This window comes from Zootoca vivipara, chromosome 17, assembly GCF_963506605.1.
Source record: "Zootoca vivipara chromosome 17, rZooViv1.1, whole genome shotgun sequence".
In the NCBI taxonomy this organism is placed as follows: Eukaryota; Metazoa; Chordata; class Lepidosauria; order Squamata; family Lacertidae; genus Zootoca; species Zootoca vivipara.
In genome coordinates this window covers 34747919-34765809 of record NC_083292.1, presented here as the reverse complement: position 1 = coordinate 34765809, position 17891 = coordinate 34747919, and the positions used below count along the sequence as shown (strand labels likewise).

The following is a 17891-nucleotide window of genomic DNA, read 5'->3' as shown; positions in this document are numbered from 1 at the left end:
CTTGCGAGGTACCACTGTACAATGCATTTTTGTATGTTGTGTTCCTGAACATATGCATTTGGGGGGCATAATTTACCCCTAGCAGATGCATTTTTGTAGACAAGACTTGGCTGCACTGCAAAAATCTGGAGAAGTGTGAATTTCAAAGGATAGCTGTGCAAAATTAAGGAGGTTCACCTACAGATGGAGGTAAACAATAATACCACTCTAATCACTGTGAAGGCGGTTTATCAAGTCACCATCATCTGTGGGCATGATAATGTCAGGTAACTGATAGGTGAATGGCTGCACTTCCCTCCCAGATTTTCCCCACAGGAAACGTGCCACCAGGCAGGATTGAACTCTCTGCTCATCAGCTGATGAGTGGGGGCTAAATCTTGCTCCTTTAGTTGCATACCAGTTCTCTGGGGAGGGAGGCGGAAGGGGCAATTTCAGCAAATCCAATCCTTCTCCCTGTGCATCAAGCTGATATTGATGCCAGTGATGACAAATGATTGACATGGGGGTGTGGTTTGGGGGAAATGGCCTTTTAGGCAAAATTGGGTATATTAGATATACAGGTGGGTGGTGTTGGAGGAGACTCTTGAGAGTCCCATGGACTGCAAGAAGATCAAACCTATCCATTCTGAAGGAAATCAGCCCTGAGTGCTCACTGGAAGGACAGATCCTGAAGCTGAGGCTCCAAGACTTTGGCCACCTCATGAGAAGAGAAGACTCCCTGGAAGAGACCCTGATGTTGGGAAAGATGGAGGGCACAAGGAGAAGGGGACGACAGAGGACAAGATGGTTGGACAGTGTTCTCGAAGCTACGAACATGAGTTTGACCAAACTGCGGGAGGCAGTGCAAGACAGGAGTGCCTGGCGTGCTATGGTCCATGGGGTCACGAAGAGTCAGACACGACTAAACGACTAAACAACAGCCATGTTGATCTGTCATAGTCATAATAAATAACAAGATGAAGTATGAATTTATTTATTTTTAAATAATTCCAGTGGCACCTTTAAGATCAACTAAATATAAGCTTTCAAGGTATCAGCTTTCGTGTGTAATACACACTTCATCAGATACTCACTCACGAAAGCTCATACCTTGAAACCTAGCCAAATGTCTCCATCGACAATGGAGTTAACCATTGAGGCTTTGGCACTGCCGTGCACTTTGTAATATCTGGTACTGCTGCCCCCTCTTGGAGACAGGATACTGGGTAAATGTTTTTTTGTTTAAATGCTTTTTTGTTTAAACACCCTGGCCGCTCTGGCTGCCCATACCTTGGGCCTTACACACCGGCACAGAGCGTGGGCGATGCTCTGTATCACCAGCAAGAAGAACAAGAAGGACCGTGAAGCGCATCCTCCGGTTTTGCAATGGCTTGCCTGATGATGCCAGGTGAGTTGCAGAGCCGCGCCAGGAGGAACGCCCCAAAAAGGGTGTCTGAGGCACAGGAGGGGAAGACATATTTCTCATTAAAAGGAGGTGGGGCTGGCCTCGTGACACAGGCATTGGGTGGATGCAAGAGGTGGGAGGTGTCTAATCTCATATAGCCCAGCCAACATTTGGACGAAACAGGCAGACGGACTCAGAAGTCTTTGGTCGACGAGAGACACACAGCACACTACACAACCATGCCAGGTAAGGAACATCCAACACATCGCGGTCTGTTTGTTTACCGCACGGGGGAAAGGGCTTCCTTCTCAGGACCCTACGGTGAGACGTTGGTCTTCTTTCAACCTGGAATGTAGCTAGGAAGTTTCTGAGGACATGTCTCTACAGGTCTTGGTGGAGCAAGTGCCGTCGTTTGATGGGTGTGTCAGGGAAATGTCCCTGGGAAGCAAAAAGATCTGGGATGAAAGAGATGTGGGGGTTGGGATCAGAATTGGGGAAAGGAATAACGAACCCAGAGCTGGTCTTAAAGGTAAAGGGTAAAGGGACCCCTGACCATTAGGTCCAGTTGTGACCGACTCTGGGGTTGCGGCGCTCATCTCGCGTTATTGGCCGAGGGAGCCGGTGTACAGCTTCCAGGTCATGTGGCCAGCATGACAAAGCCGCTTCTGGCGAACCAGAGCAGCACACAGAAACACCGTTTACCTTCCCGCGGTAGCGGTACCTATTTATCTACTTGCACTTTGACGTGCTTTCGAACTGCTAGGTTGGCAGGAGCAGGGACTGAGCAACGGGAGCTCACCCCGTCGCGGGGATTTGAACCGCCAACCTTCTGATTGGCAAGCCCTAGGCTCTGTGGTTTAACCCACAGCGCCACCCGCTGGTCTTAGGGTCTCGCTAAACCACTGGGTCTGGACTCGGGTTGGGCTATGCTCAAAATCTTGCACGATCTCCTTCGTTTACTGGATTCCAGAAGCTCACCAATGTGCGTGAAAGTTATGCAGACAAAGGATCTAAATTAGGGGTAGGCAACCTTAGGCCCGGATGTGGCCCAATCGCTTTCTCAATCCGGCCCACGGACGGTCTGGGAATCAGCATGTTTTTACATGAGTAGAATGTGTCCTTTTATCTAAAATGCATCTCTGGGTTATTTGTGGGGCCCGCCTGGTGTTTTTACATGAGTAGAATGTGTGCTTTTATTTAAAATGCATCTCTGGGTTATTTGTGGGGCATAGGAATTCATTCATTCCCCCCCACTTCAAAATATAGTCCAGCCCACCACATGGTCTGAGGGACGGTGGACCGGCCCATGGCTGAGAAAGGTTGATCTAAATCCTAACCAATCTGTGACTGATGAAACCATCGGACTATAGGGAACTATTCTACTGAGTCAGACCAGAGGTCCACCTAGCCCCAAAACTGTCCAGTTTTAGGAAAGGAATCTGTTCCTCCCACCCCTTCCAGGAGATGCCTGTGATTTAACCTGGGAACTCTCCATGAAAACCATCCCTTCTGGCCCTGAGATACAGCCTTTCCCCTGAAAAAGTGTGTAAATCATACTTGGGAGAATCTCTCTCACATCAAGTCCAGCATTCTTAGCAAGAATCCATCCACTATGTGGTCAGCCGATGGCCCATGAGTGATCTGCTCTGGTACAAGGCAGCTTCCTAAGTTTTTAAGCTTCAGTATAAGAGAGACCGAGCTGCTTCTGAATACCGGTTACTGGGATCCACAGGTGGGGCTTGTGTTCGAATCCTGGTTGCCGGTTTCCCACAGGCACTGTTTGAACTGCCGGCCACTGTTTGAACAGGATGCTGGACTAGATGGGCCATTGGCCTGATCCGGCAACAGGCTTTTAAGGACAGGGGTTCTGCGTGGAGAACTTGCACTTCTCCACATTTTGCGATGCTGTGATGTGTCTGAAAAACGCACCCGCCAGGGTGAAGCATGTGTATAAATGCGCATAGCACGTATGTGAAGACGGCTCGACAAAGATTGCTTGACGAAAAAATGTGTGTATCAGGAGAAATCTTTAGGAAAGTGCTGGTGTGTTTTCAAGGGGATTTTAAAAGGAAGCTGCAACCAGATGTGGAAATATGGATAACTTTAATACTGGGGAAATGAGAAATGGAGAAACAGTGAAGCCGGCATGTTTGCTCATCCCCAGGCATTGCTAACCGCTTTTTGAAAACAGGGATTTCCATAGGGCCTAAGTACAACGCATTTGGTCTGAACCCAACCCACTGCTCTTGTCCACCTCTCTGAGATGATGATGATGATGATGATTGAAATGGCACATTAGTTTAGGTGCTCCCTTTCCAAGGATGAAAGGCAGCTGTCTGTCTATATCAGATTAGGTTTAATGGTCCTAGGACAGCCTAAAAAAGGAATGACTTTTAAGCCACTTGGATGACTTTTAAGACATCTGAAGGCAGCCCTGTGTGGAGAAGCCTTTTAATGTGTACTGTTTTATTATGTTTTTATATATGTTGGAAGCCACCCAGAGTGGCTGGGACAACCCAGTCATAGAATCATAGAATCATAGAGCTGGAAGAGACCACAAGGGCCATCCAGTCCAACTCCCTGCCAAGCAGGAAACACCATCAAAGCATTCCTGATATATGGCTGTCAAGCCTCTGCTTAAAGACCTCCAAAGAAAGAGACTCCACCACACTCCTTGGTAGCAAATTCCACTGTCGAACAGCTCTTACTGTCAGGAAGTTCTTCCTAATGTTTAGGTGGAATCTTCTTTCTTGTAGTTTGAACCATTGCTCTGTGTCCGCTTCTCTGGAGCAGCAGAAAACAACCTTTCTCCCTCCTCTATATGACATCCTCAGATGGGCAGGGTATTATATTATTATTATTATTATTATTATTATTATTATTATTATTACACACTGACTGAAGTCCCACAGAACAGAGCTGGACTTTATTCCCAAGGAAGCATGCACAGGCTTTCATTGCAGAATAAACGAATCAGATCCTTGGTCCATCTAACTGAGGGCTTTCCCCAACCTGGTGGCCTTCAGACATTTTGGACTACAACTCCCATTAGCCTCAGACAACGGTCAGGACGGATGATAGCAGAAGTTCAATACCACCTGGAGGGTGCAGACCTACCTTAAGATGCCAGATTTTGAACTCGGGACCTTCGACATACAAGGCAGATGTCCGACTACCGGGTACATTGGCAACTTGCATAAGGGCTGCGGCTCAGCGGCAGAGCAGCTCTCTTGCATGCAGAAGGTGCCAGGATCAACTCCCCCCATGGCTTTTCCAGGTGGGGCTGGGAATGTCTCCTCCCTGAAGACTTGGAGAGCAGCTGCCAGACAACACTGAGCAAGATAGATCAATGGCGCTGGAGAGGTCCAGTTGGAATACAAGCAGCATCCATAACTCAGTGGAAGAGGATGTTCTTTTGAACTGGAAGGATGAGGAGTAGGCATGGGGGCGGGTTTTCAAATTCAGTACAAGTTTGAAGGCAAGCCGATCAGGTTTGCGGCTGCTGAAATGATTTGAGAATTGAAATGGAGCCGTCTTTCGCAATTGAACTTTCTCTGAATTTTGCAACGCAGTTCTCCAACCAACCAAGGTTGACAAAAAAAAATATCGTATATTAGGGCAAAGTGTGCATGAAAGTTGACGCCTTGGTGAAAATAACTTTGAAGAATGCATTTTATTAGGGGAAAGGGCTTATTACACAAATGTGTACTTTTGTCAAAACTGTATATGGGGAAAAATGTAATTATTAGGTGAAATCCACTCCAAAATGCTGGTGGGTTTTCACGAGGTTTTTTTTTTAAAAAAAAAAAACCTGAAAATTGCTGCAGAAATGTGGAGACTCAAATTTCAAATTTCAAATCGGAAAAAATGAGGAATCCAAAAATGAGTAACCTAAACTGACAAATCCTTCTATTCCTAGCTGGGGGTGGGCAAAACTACCCATTTCAGTTGCTCTTGCTTTCTCCTATTTCCTATTGCCCTTCCTCTCATTGATTCATTTATTTTTGTCACGATCATTCATTACTCCAGAAATTTGCCTTGAGCCCCAATCATGGAGATGGGGTGGACACATATTTTAAATAAATGAATTCTCATTTCTAAAAAAAGAATGCCAGGGACAGATAAGTGTGTAAGCAGCCACCAAATTTGCAATGGGTCTTCAGCCACAGAATAAAAAGCCAGAATGACACAACTCTGGGCGGGGCGGGGGGGGGTCTATTATTATTATGTAAATGTAAATGTAAATGTAAATGATTGTTTTTATCATCATCCAAGCACATCCCCAAAGGTAAGGTTAAGGGTTAGAGTTGGAACACAGCACATTTGCTCCTAGCTGGGATGAAATGGAAGCAGTAATTAAAATGTTCCCAGGCCCACAGGATTCCAGCCTGTTATACTGCCTCAGCAACCTGGTTAAAATTGCTGATGAGCTCTAAATAATGAACTGGAATTTGGAAGATGATTGACAGCTGGGCTTCCCTAGCATGCTGTGACTTAGATCAGACAATTATTATTATTATTATTATTATTATTATTATTATTATTATTATTATTATTCCCCACCCATCTGGCTGTGTTTTCCTAACCACTCTGGGCGGCTTCCAGCAAAATATTAAAATACAATAATTCATCAAATATTAAAAGCTTCCCTAAACAGGGCTGCCTTCAGATGTCTTCTAAAAGTCAGGTAGTTGTTTATTTCCTTGACATCTAATGGGAGGGCGTTCCACAGGGCGGGCGCCACCACCGAGAAGGCCCTCTGCCTGGTTCCCTGTAACCTTGCTTCTCGCAATGAGGGAACTGCTAGAAGGCCCTCGGAGCTGGACCTCAGTGTCCGGGCAGAACAATGGGGGTGGAGACGCTCCTTCAGGTATTTGTAGCAACAGGCCAGGAAATACATATTTGTAGGAAATAGGAAGCCACCTTTAAGCATGTGCAGAGTGCTGAAGCCTCTTCTTTGAGGAGAGAGGACTCCCACAACAGCCAGCGTCATAGGTAGATAGCGATGGCATGGCAGGAACCTTCCAGGTAAGGAAGAACTCTTGCTATGTTCAGAAGAGAACCTCCACGTTCTAAGGCAGTCTACCGCAGAATGCTAAACGCTGGAAACAGCCAAGGCTCTGAGTCATGTGTTCTTTGGAATTGCAAGTGGGGGAGAGTTGCTGTGGTGCGCCCAGCATGCTGGCTTCCCATCTGGTTGGCTGCTGCGAGGACAGGATGCTGGACTGGATGGGCCATTGGCCTGATCCAGAAGCCAGGCTCTTCTGATGTTCTCAAAAATTGAATCAACCTTGCGAGAGCTTGCCAGACTAGGTGGGAAGGAACGGAGAAACCCGCCGAGGGTGTGGCATGGGCAAGCCCTCTCTTGCTTGGTCTGCTCTGCTAGGTACAAAACGCCTTTGAAACTTCACACACCAGGGCTGTTCCTCTTCAGCCGGCTTGTCTGCGGGAGAAAACATTTGCTGCATCTCTCTGATCCATTTGAAATGTCGGTGTACCAAATTCTGCCCTAAGCGGGTGCTTTTGTGCCCAGGGACACCCAGGGGGGTACCATGTTGGCTAACCCCCCCTTGCTGCTAGAATTAAAGGAGACAAGTTATTTCTGTTTCCTCTTGCTCATGTGTGGCTAATTTGCAGGATGCCGTCATCGGCCTCATAACATTCCTCCGCAGTGTCAGGACAGGCCAGAGAGACCAGCTCCCGGGTGGTTGGGCAAAAGTTTTTGCGGCACCTGTCCTGGTTCCCTATCGTGGTGGGTGGCAACGGCCTCCCACGCTTTCCTGCCTTATCACCCCGGAGCGATGCAGCTGACAGTGACGTGTCACATATACGCGCTGGCAAGTGGAGTGGCATCTAAGGGCAGAAGGCTCCCTGGAAGGAATTCCAAGGGTGGGGCAGAATGGACTGCTGGGCACCCGGATGGGGTCAATTTGATGGCATAAGAAGCTTGGCCAATAGGGTGGAAGCAGAACATCCCTGCCAGGGAGACGAGTGGGAAAGGATCGCATTCAGAATATCTGCCATGTTTTGCAATGGTTATTTTATGAATGGATCCCAGGTTATTTTATGAATGAATGGCTGTGGTCATTATGTGAATGAATCCCCGTGGCTCATTTATGAACGAATCCCTGCAGTGTCCTGGGATACTTTTTTTTTGTAATGGTAACAAAAATGCTGGAGAGACATCTCGCTGACCTGCTAAGAGTTCTTCCCTCACCCCTTCTTCATTCCCATCAGGTTATTCTGCTGATGGGACATTTGGGAAGGAGTGATATTGAAATCTTCCCAAAATATCTAAGCTTTGTTTTGGATTGGAACTGCAGGCCAGAAGAGTTTAATTTGGGGAGGGCGGGGGACCAAATTGCTAAACTGGTGGTCATCCAAAAATGTCCCCCTGCCTTTCATTTAATCAGCATTTTGTTACTTTTAAAATAATAGTGATAAGATAAGAATCATATCCCAAGAATGTTCCTACCACCAGAACTTTTTCAAAGCCTGAGGCAACTTCTGGGCAACTTTTGAGGGGCCACATGTCAGTGGTGGGTGGAGCCACAGGCAAAGTGGGTGGAGCAATGGACGCAAATTTTACCTCTGTAAAATAGGCTAGAATCTACTTGATTTTCTCTCTGGGCAAGCAGGAAGCAATTGCTATGTTTTTATGATGTTTATATTAATGTTTTTAAAATGTAATTCGCTTGAAGACCTCTGGGTAACAATAACCAACAAGTCGAATTAATACTAATCCTTTTAGTACTATACTATACTATACTATACTATACAGTAATACCTCGGGTTACGAACGCGATCCGTTCCGAATCGCAGTTTGTAACCCAAAAAGTTCGTAAACCGAACGCAACCCGAAGCGCCATTTTGCGCATGCGCGCACGTTGAAAACACTTCCGGGTTTGTGCAGTTCGTAACCCGAACTGTTTGCAAACCGAGGTGTTCGTAACCTGAGGTACGACTGTACTATACTATACTATACTATACTATACTATACTATACTATACTATACTATACTATACTATACTATACTATACTGTGGTACCTTGGAAGCCGTACGCCTTGGCTCCCAAACAAATTGGCTCCCGAATGATTGAAACCTGGAAGTGAGTGTTCTGGTTTTCGAACGATTTTCAGAAGCCTAATGTCCAGCGTGGCTTCTGCGGCTTTGGTTTTCGAACAGTTCCGGGAGTCGAACGGACTCCCAGAATGCATTCTGTTCGAGAGCCAAGGTACAACTGTCCGATACGATACGATACAATACGATACAATACAATACCGCTACTGCTGCTGCTGCTGCTGTATTACTGCTAATAGGAATATAAGTATCAGAGTTCAAGGACAGATTCCAGCCAGGAAAAAACACTCGGTGTGAGGCAGTGAGGGACGTGGCTTGGAGAGAAGCTATGTGGCCTAGGGAGCATTCCAAGGGGACCACATAGAGACAGCTGGAGGGCCACATTAGGCTCCTGGGACTGAGGTTCATTCCTCTAGATCTTTTGCCTCTGCTGGAGATCAGAGCTGGTTGAGATCCCTGCAGCCTGTCATGAGAGCCCCTAAATTGCTCTGATTCCTGCCCCCTCCAAACTCTACATAGGGGCAACAGAGAATTTGTTTCCCATTCCTGGTGCTTGAAGGAGAATTCAAGATGCCTGTCCCTTCCAGCAGAATTCGCCCTGATTTCCACAATGAACAGGATGTCACTTATGGAGGAGATCTGCGTAAACAACTGCATCATTATGATTAAACATAAATCAATCAAGAAGGTGACATCCAGATCAGGAAAGTTAAGGAGGCCAACTCCCACCTTCTTATTCTGTATTTTGTGGGAGGTTTTTCTTCTTCCTGGATGTTGTGACATCCTGTGACATCAGCCCATCCTGAAAAGTAGGAAAACACTTAATGAGGCTTTTATTGCTTAACCACTTTAAGCACTTCAGGTTCCTCCCTTTTAAAAGCAGCTCTGGACTTTGAATCTTTTTCAAAGGGCATGCAATAAATCTAGTAAATTTGATAACTGTTAATAGCAATGCTGTATGGATTATTGAGCCTAGGAGAAAGCAACTCCACAAATGTGGCCCTCCGTGTCGCTCTTACTGGCCCTCAGAACTCTCCCTCCAGCACTGGTCTATGTCTACGCTTGAGTTTTTGAAGGGGGTAATGTAGGGCTACCATACCTGGAATTTCCCGGACATATCCAGGATTAGTCCGTCGGAAATAGCGCGGAATTTCAGAAAATCGGGGGGAAATGTCCGGTAAAACCCAGGTGTATAGCAGCTCATGTCGGAAGTGTTTATTTTTTGGCAAATTTACTGGAAAATAGCTCAAAATCCTCTCTCTCCTTTTTGGGGGGAGATTTTGAATAAAAAAGTTCAACAACTTTGCAAAAAAGGAGAGATGTGCATTCAGAAACTCCCCACAGTTTCTAGGGGAATCTGACACTTCTCTTGCCCCGCCCACTGTTGGCATCATGTGCGGCCCCTGAAAGGTTACTTTGGAGGCAACGTGGCCCTCATGTTGAAATGGGGTTCCCACGTCCAGGGAAGCTGCACTGAGTGCAGGAAGCTGCAGCACAACCGCTGGCAAAAGCGAGTCCTTGTTATCGGATCACACTCCTGCTCAGCGATCGGTGCTGGGCCCCTTTGCTATGGGGCTGAGTTCACCTTGGAACTCCCTGCCTATTGACACCCAGGCAGGTTCCTTCACTGCATGATTTTCAGCGCCTGCTAAAGGCATTCTTGTTCAGCAAGCCTATTACTCTTACTATTAGGAATATATTTATCTACACACTGTCAACCTGACAGGGACTCAGGGCAGATTACAGATAAAAATAGGTCTGCTCGAATGTTTGGAAAGTTGATGAGTGTGTGTGTGTGTGTGTGTGTGTGTGTGTGTGTGTGTGTGTTTGTGTTGGGACTACAATTCCCATCATCCCTGACCACTGGTCCTGTTAGCTAGGGATGATGGGAGTTGTAGTCTCAAAACATCTGGAGGGATCGAGTTTGGGGAGGCCTGATTTAGTCTGTTGCCATTTTTTAAAATATAGTTTTTATTAAATTTTTCTAATTTACATTTCAAAATATTCTTTTAGGCGACCTTAAATCAACGACTTCCTTTCTTCTCTTTCTGTGGTTCATTTTGCATACCGTACATCCCTGCATATTTGACATATTTTTTCTTTTTAAAAAAATGTTAGGGGTACTCTCATTTTGACTCAAGGAAATCACCATTTTATAGTTCAAATCGGGGAAAATAAATACAGTAAATGGACAAAAGTACAAAGATTCACAAAATGTTTAGGGGTATGTGTACCCCTGTGCCCGCCCCCAGAAAAAAAGCACACTGAATGAAATACACACACACACACACACACACACACACACACACGTTTATCCATTTCAAAGTATCTTTTTATAATATACTGAAATAAAACAGATACTTAATCTAAAAAAAGAACAGAGGCAGGAAGAATGAAAAAGAGAAAGGGAAAAAGAAAAGAGATAGAGAGAGGAGAGAGAGAGAGAGAGAGAAAGAGAAGGTTAAAGACAGATGAAAGATTTTCAGTTCTCTGTCCTGCAGCTAAATAAAGTACAGTATTCTGTCATTAGCATCCAAACATTCTATATTTTATAAACCAAGCTGGCTGCCAATTCTTCTTATCGATAATTGCATTGTTTTATTTTTATTTTTTGCAAACCACTGAGGGTTTCCGTTTCCATTTTAACAATCAAGCGGTGTATAATTTTTATCAAATAAAATTAAAATAAATAAACAGGCTCCCTCGGTGGGAGCCCTGGGCTTAAAGCACATGTCTTCCCCCAACGAATCCTGGAGCTTCACCTGTCGCAGAGCTACAAATCCCTGCGCGTCCTGGGGGAATCTGCATGGAATCTCCAGCTCCCAGTATTCCTTGGGTGATAGGGCGGCGGAGAGCCATTTGCATCAAATGTGCTTTTGATGTGTGGTGAACTTGGTCTCTCCCACGCCCTTGTTCAGTCGCTTCGGTTTTCCCAGGCACCCAGGCAGCTTCCACACCCAAGGATGGGATGGAATGAGCGATAGGAAGGTGAGATTTCAGGACATGGTGGATTCCAACACAGCGGGCGCCTTTTTATCAACCCTGTGCTGCTGAGGTGCCTTGCAACAGCAAGGATAGCCCATAATTGTGGCTTTTGCCTGGCACCTCCTACGCCTTCTCGCCCTCCTACGCCCACTCTGATTGGCTGGGAGGGAGCGGCATTCCATTCCAACGAAGGCCTGGCAACTGGTTTGGCGGATTTCGATCCCGGCACCCGGCTCACTGGGGCTAGGCAGAGCGCCTGCCAAAATATAATTATTGTTAATCGCCTGTACTGGAGTGTGGGTGTTGCGAGCTGGAGGGGAAGGAAGGAAGGAAGGAAGGAAGGAAGGAAGGAAGGAAGGAAGGAAGGAAGGAAGGAAGGAAGGGCAGATTGCAGGGTAGAAGGAAGGATCCTGCAAACCGGCTGGGGTACATTCCTAGGAGCAGCCACCAGAGGTCGCTGTGCAGGAAAGATGGGAGACTGTTGGGAAGGCAAGACTCCATGCAAACTCAGTGGTAGAACATTTCCTTTGCATGCCAGGCCATAGCTGCCAAGTTATCCCTTTTTTTCAGGGATTTTCCATTATGCTGAATAGGCTTCCTCGCGAGAAAAGGGAAAACTTGGCAGCTATGTGCCAGGCCAGTGAGGGGGGTGACCTGGGGGAGACTTATGGGGGCCAGGTTAAGAGACTTAGAGGTCCACATTTGACAACCTGGCCTGAAATTCCCTGACCCTGATCTAGATACCTATTTGAGGAGACAATATCAGATTCGGGCCATCCTTTCGGGAACTTTCAATGGCCATAAAGAGACAAAGGAGGGTATGAAACCGATACAGGGACTATTGTTTCACATCCAAGTGTTGCATGCCACCCCAGTCTCTGATTGGTGTGAGATTTCACGGGTTCCAGGCTCTCACTCAGATTCCGTGTTTCCTTTTGGAAATCGGGCACAACAAAGACTGTGGTGTCTTTATGATATATGGGTTATTCACACATATGTACAACCTGAACCTATGATGGAGGGGTTTACAGCATTAATACCCCAAAAGGGTCTTGTTTCTCCCACAGCTGCAGTCTTAGATTCAAACAGATATCAAGCATGCTTTGCTTCTCTGTCGCCTAACTCCTAATTCTCTACTCTAAGCTCTGTTGTGGGAGAGGGACCCCACCCATTTGCCGTCTCATACCAACTCCTCTTTATCCCTTTGTTCTCTTAATGACCCATCACCCAGGGGATTAACAAATGAGGAAGGTAGCCTGATTTAATAAAATGCTAACACTTGCTGATTCCAGGGATTAGACATGTCTAGCACCATAGCTGCCAAGTTATCCCTTTTTTTAAGGGATTTTCCCTTATGCTGAATAGGCTTCCTCGCGAGAAAAGGGAAAACTTGGCAGCTATGGTCTAGCACACAGTTTAGCACCCTAAACCTTAATTAGGTTCTAACACTAGCTAGAGCCAGGGATTATAGTTGTCTGGCACTCACAAACTCATAACAGTATGTTGGTTGCTCAATGATCTTCCAGCCAGGAAGTGGCTTCCACCATCCATCTTCCTGCAGAATGATGCAACTTCAGGGAATTCTGAGATAACCCTGGTTGCAATGAGTCATCATTCCTTCACCTTGCTCTTTCCAGCTCCCGCTAAAAACATTTTTGTTTCAACAGGCCTACCCAGACATGTTGGATGATGATGCATGTCAACATGTTTTCAATTTATTTTTGGTTGCTTAATGTTCCCAATAGTTGTTTTAACTGCTTTTCCTCATAATGTTATCCTTTTATTCTCTTTGTGAACTGCACTGCGGGCTGGTTTACTTTACGATCATGTAGTTTGAAATGAATAAAATAAATAACCATCCCCTGGAATGTTAGCACAAATGTCAGCCGTGCTGACAAGGCCAAGGTGGCAGTTTCGATCCCTGTAAGAGCTAACTGCATATGCCGATCCTGGTCAGACTGCATTGGCTACCGATTAGTTTCTGGGCCCAAGTGCTGGTTTTGACCTATAAAGCCTTAAACAGCTCAGGACTGCAATACCTCAAGGACCGCCTCTTTCCATATGAACCTACCCGGACCCTGAGATCATCCTCTGAGGCCCTCCTTCATGTGCCACCTCCTTGAGAGGTCCGGAGGGTGGCAGCACGAGAACTGGACCTTCTCTGCAGTGGCTCCCCGCCTGTGGAATGCTCTCCCCAGGGACGTTTGCCTGGCTTCTTCATTATACACCTTTAGGCACCAGGCAAAAATGTTCCTTTTTAACCAGGCCTTTGCTTAACCAATCAACATCCTATACCAGGCATGGCCAAACTTGGCCCTCCAGCTGTTTTGGGACTACAACTCCCATCATCCCTAGCTAACAGGACCAGTGGTCAGGGATGCTGGGAACTGTAGTCCCAAAACAGCTGAAGCCTCCTAGGCTCTAAACTATCTACCTGTTATGAAATAATAATTTTGATCAAGTTAGAAAAACAAAATACATATATACCTAGGTATTACCGCAATGTATACCTACTGTTTCACTAAAGGACTTTCAACTTTGTGCGCTCATTTACCAAAGATCTTTGCACCCCGGCGGCGCATATGCTAAAGACGGCCGTGTGTGAAATGCTTTAAAGAATGGCTTATGCACTAAATGTTGTGCATTGTATAAGGCAGGCACCCCCAAACTTCGGCCCTCCATATGTTTTGGACTACAATTCCCATCTTCCCCAACCACTGGTCCTGTTAGCTAGGAATCATGGGAGTTGTAGGCCAAAACATCTGGAGGGCCGCAGTTTGGGGATACCTGGTATATGGTATGGGGTATCTTTGGGTTCCCAGATGTTGCTGAAACAAATCTCCTATTGCCCCTGGCATTCTGAGCTACATCTGGGGGGCCCAAGCTTCCCCACACCTGGGGCATATGTCCCGTCCATGAATTGGGAAATGATGCTGATTGATGACGTACTTCCGTTTTCCCTCTAGGATGCAAGGGAGGAGGAGCCAAAGGAGGAGACGTCATGGCCGGCGACCCCTCTGAGCTGGAATGGGCCATCCAGACGCTGTCGAAGAACTACGATAAGTACGCCGGCAAAGGGTGCTGTTGCAGCAAGAAGCGCGGGATCAGCCAGGCTGGCTTCCGGAAGATGCTCACCCATGAGCTCAACCACATGTTGACGGTGAGATGAAGGAAGGATTCAGAGGGTGCTGCTCCCTATTGCCAGAAACCCAGCCAGATGGACGGGGAATAAAAAAATAATAATACTAATAATAATAATAATTGCCAAGTCAAACTGTCAGTGCATCAAGCCAGTGCTGGATTTACGTATAAGCTAAACAAGCTACAGCTTAGGGACCCACTCTCTTGCCCCCCCCCCAAAAAATTCACTATTAATATACTTCTTAATTGTATTTCAGTTCAACCATTACTTTGATAATATACATATTTTGTTATGTGCAAATGGCTTTAGATACCCATTAGGTCCATAAATTACCATATAGCATATATTCAACACAAAAAACAGTGCCAATTTGTTGTTGACAAAGGACAGCTGGGCATATAAAGGGCCCCATTACCTTCAGTAGCTTAGGGCCTCATCAAACCTAAATCCGGCCCTGCGTCTAGCCCAGTTTTCCCGACACAGACTAGGAGATAAATGGAGATGTGGGCAATGAGAAGCTATTGCATGGTGCTTCTAAATGAAATAGTTAGGTGGTGAGAAGAGGGTCTATTGCACCCCTTGGCTAGGAGTCCAAACTCACCTGTGACCCACCTATTAAAGGGAGCAATTCAACTTTCCATATCCTCTTTCGCAGAAAAGTGTCCCAAATGTTTCATGAGACGTCATCTAGTGAGGTGGAACCCGACCTCCCCATGTGGTGGAAGTGTCTAAGCCCTTAGGCTCCTTGTCTTCCTGTCCTGCTTTTCTCACTTGGTTCATTCCTCCTCTTCCCCCATCCAGGACACCAAAAACAAGCAAGCGGCCAACAAACTGATCTGTGACCTGGATGAGAATCAGGACGGACTCATCAGCTTCCACGAGTACTGGAACCTGATTGGTGGCATCGCCAGCCCAATCTCCTGCCTGATCCGACAGCAGGAGGAGAGCGTGAAGTTCACCAAGTAGAGAGAGCCCCCAGGAGAGCAAGAGAGAACGCCAGCTGCTCGCACCACCCCGAGCCCCTTCTATCTCTCCCCCCACATTCCGACTCCCGGCCTTAACCTTGCCGTCATTCCAGATCCCCCTGTTGGCTGGGCTGCACATCACACGGCCCATCGGCATTTGGGCCTGAAAGCTGAACTCTACAACTCGTTTTGAAATTATCCGTCCACTTATTGAATTCTTTTCGACACCTGCAATTGGGGTATCGTGTCTGGGAGGGTGACGGGTGGTTGTGGGGAGGGGGTGGCCATGTTCCATGGGGATCATCCAGCCAGCTGTGTCAGACTGTGAAGAGTGTTGCAATAAAGCCTTGATTCGGATCAGAGTATCAGTCGTGTGATTGCCTCTCCCTTTTGGGGGTAACCTTTCTCAAGCAAGCTTCCGGTGCTCATTGAGGCCATTGAATTCCCAATGAAACTCCTCCAGTTGCTACATTCTACTCCTGCGTGCTCCTACGCCAGGCAGACCCGAAGACTTTCCCTGCCCTTTGTCACCAGCTGAGATATGCAGTCTCTCAACATGGAGGCTCCATTTAGCTGGCCTGGCTGTTATCCGTCCAACGAGCTCCTCTTCCCCCATTCATTTGCTAAGCTCTCTCTCTCTCTTAAATAAAGCCATCTGAGATCATGGCAACCGGCACATCTTGTGCCAATGAGTCCCACAGGCTAACCATGGGTTGGGCGAAGCATTTTCTTCTGTCTGACTTGACTCTACTGCAGAGCATCTTCATCAAGTGACCCCGAGTTCTAGCAGTATGAAAGCATGTGCCAGGGGGGAGAGACCTCTACAAACCTGCCTCTCTGTTGATTTATAAACTATAGGCGAGATCCAGAGAAGCTTGAAAACCAGATTGGCATAGAGGTTTTGTCTGTGAATTTATGCCAGTCCGTTTTCTTGAAGGGAGTATCAAGGAGTCCATTCCTTGGGCCCTTCAGACACACTCCCCATGCGGAGGAGCACAGTCCCTTTAAATAGGGCCCCTGCCCTCTCACTTCACCCCTTATAAGAAAGAAGTCAGATTAGCGCCTCCCTCCTGCTTTGTCTCTGGAGCACACTTTTTTTTTTCTTCCCAAAAGGACATGGGCAGATACCGGGGTGGTGGTGGTTTATAGCCAATTAACTTATAAGGATGTGGGAAGAAATTCCATTCAGTTTGCGGTTGAACCTAATTTGCACTTTGAAATTCACATTGAACCAAGATGTATGTTTGTGCAGTTCTGCGCCCCAATCACCAGAGGGCAGCAGGGAGTCGCCAGAGAAACAGTGGCCACTCTATTGAATGTGCAACTCACACACCCAACTCCTGCAGTGGTCAATAGTCAGCACTAGGTGGCAGCACAAGCTCCCTCTGCGTGACTCCTGTCCTCGTCTGCTCCAGCATTGAAACCTTTCCCTTCCGTTGGGGTTTATTACTTCTACAAAGTGGGGTGTATAGGGGGTGGGGTGGGAGGAATTGGTTCTTGCATTACTAACTGGAGCAATGTTAACAGGAGAGGTGGCTGTCAGTCTCTGGCCCCAGCCCTCAGGCCCTGGTCTCCCTTGGGTCCTCCTGTGACACGCTCGCCACTCCCACCTGCTGCGAGGAAGCCTTGAATGAATGTCACAAGAACATGCGAACATAAGAAAAGCTCGGTTAGATCAGGGCCAGTGGCCCACCTGGTCCAGCATCCTGTTCTCATTTTTAAAAAACAATTATTTTCATTAAATTTTCAAATTCTTTTAAAACACAATCAGAACTAATCTCTCATATCCGCTGACTTCCCATCGCCGCTTCCAGGGTGTTCTTTTATTCCCTTATAGAGTTGCCATGTTACTTTAATTTTATCCTTTATATATGTTAATTCTAAATTAATAAACAGCTAATTCTCACCCGCTGCTATAATTCAAATCCTGCGTACAGCTTAACATAACCAGGCTATTTATTTATTTTCAAATATCCCGCAAAAATTATTCCCATTCTTCAAGAAAGTTTTTTTTTCCATGTTGCTCTCTAATTTTCACAGTTAGTCTAGCCATCTCAGCATATTCCATCTCTTCATAAACCAGTTTTATTTCATTGAGACTTCTTCTCCTCCTCCTCCTCATTATTGTGCATGGACTATTCAGGCAGGGAGTTTCAGGCAGGGAGTTTCTCCAAGCCCTACCTGGAAATGCCAGGAATTGAACCTGGGACCTTCGGCGTGCAAAGCAGAAGCTCTAACAACTGAGCTACAGCTCTTCCCTGTAAGACAACAGTAGTTTTCACTCCTGACTGTCACTCTTTGTTCCTGGATCCTGGCTCTGGTTATAACTCAACT

The 17891-nt window shown here is 46.5% G+C and overlaps 1 protein-coding gene across 1 annotated transcript; it reads left to right on the top strand.

The window, feature by feature from the left end:
* The first annotated feature begins 1509 nt into the window (after positions 1 to 1509).
* S100A16 (S100 calcium binding protein A16) lies at positions 1510 to 15914 on the top strand. Its single transcript, XM_035098756.2, has 3 exons — positions 1510 to 1630; positions 14417 to 14610; positions 15394 to 15914. Exons 1-3 carry the CDS (start codon positions 1624 to 1626, stop codon positions 15556 to 15558), a joined length of 366 nt encoding a protein of 121 aa, XP_034954647.1. The 5' UTR covers positions 1510 to 1623; the 3' UTR covers positions 15559 to 15914.
* The last annotated feature ends 1977 nt before the right edge of the window (positions 15915 to 17891 follow it).

Excerpts from the sequence above, each read along its gene's own strand:
- S100A16 (XM_035098756.2), top strand. Across the intron at positions 14,611-15,393 it reads AGCTCAACCACATGTTGACG|GACACCAAAAACAAGCAAGC; the intron begins GTGAGATGAAGG and ends TCCCCCATCCAG.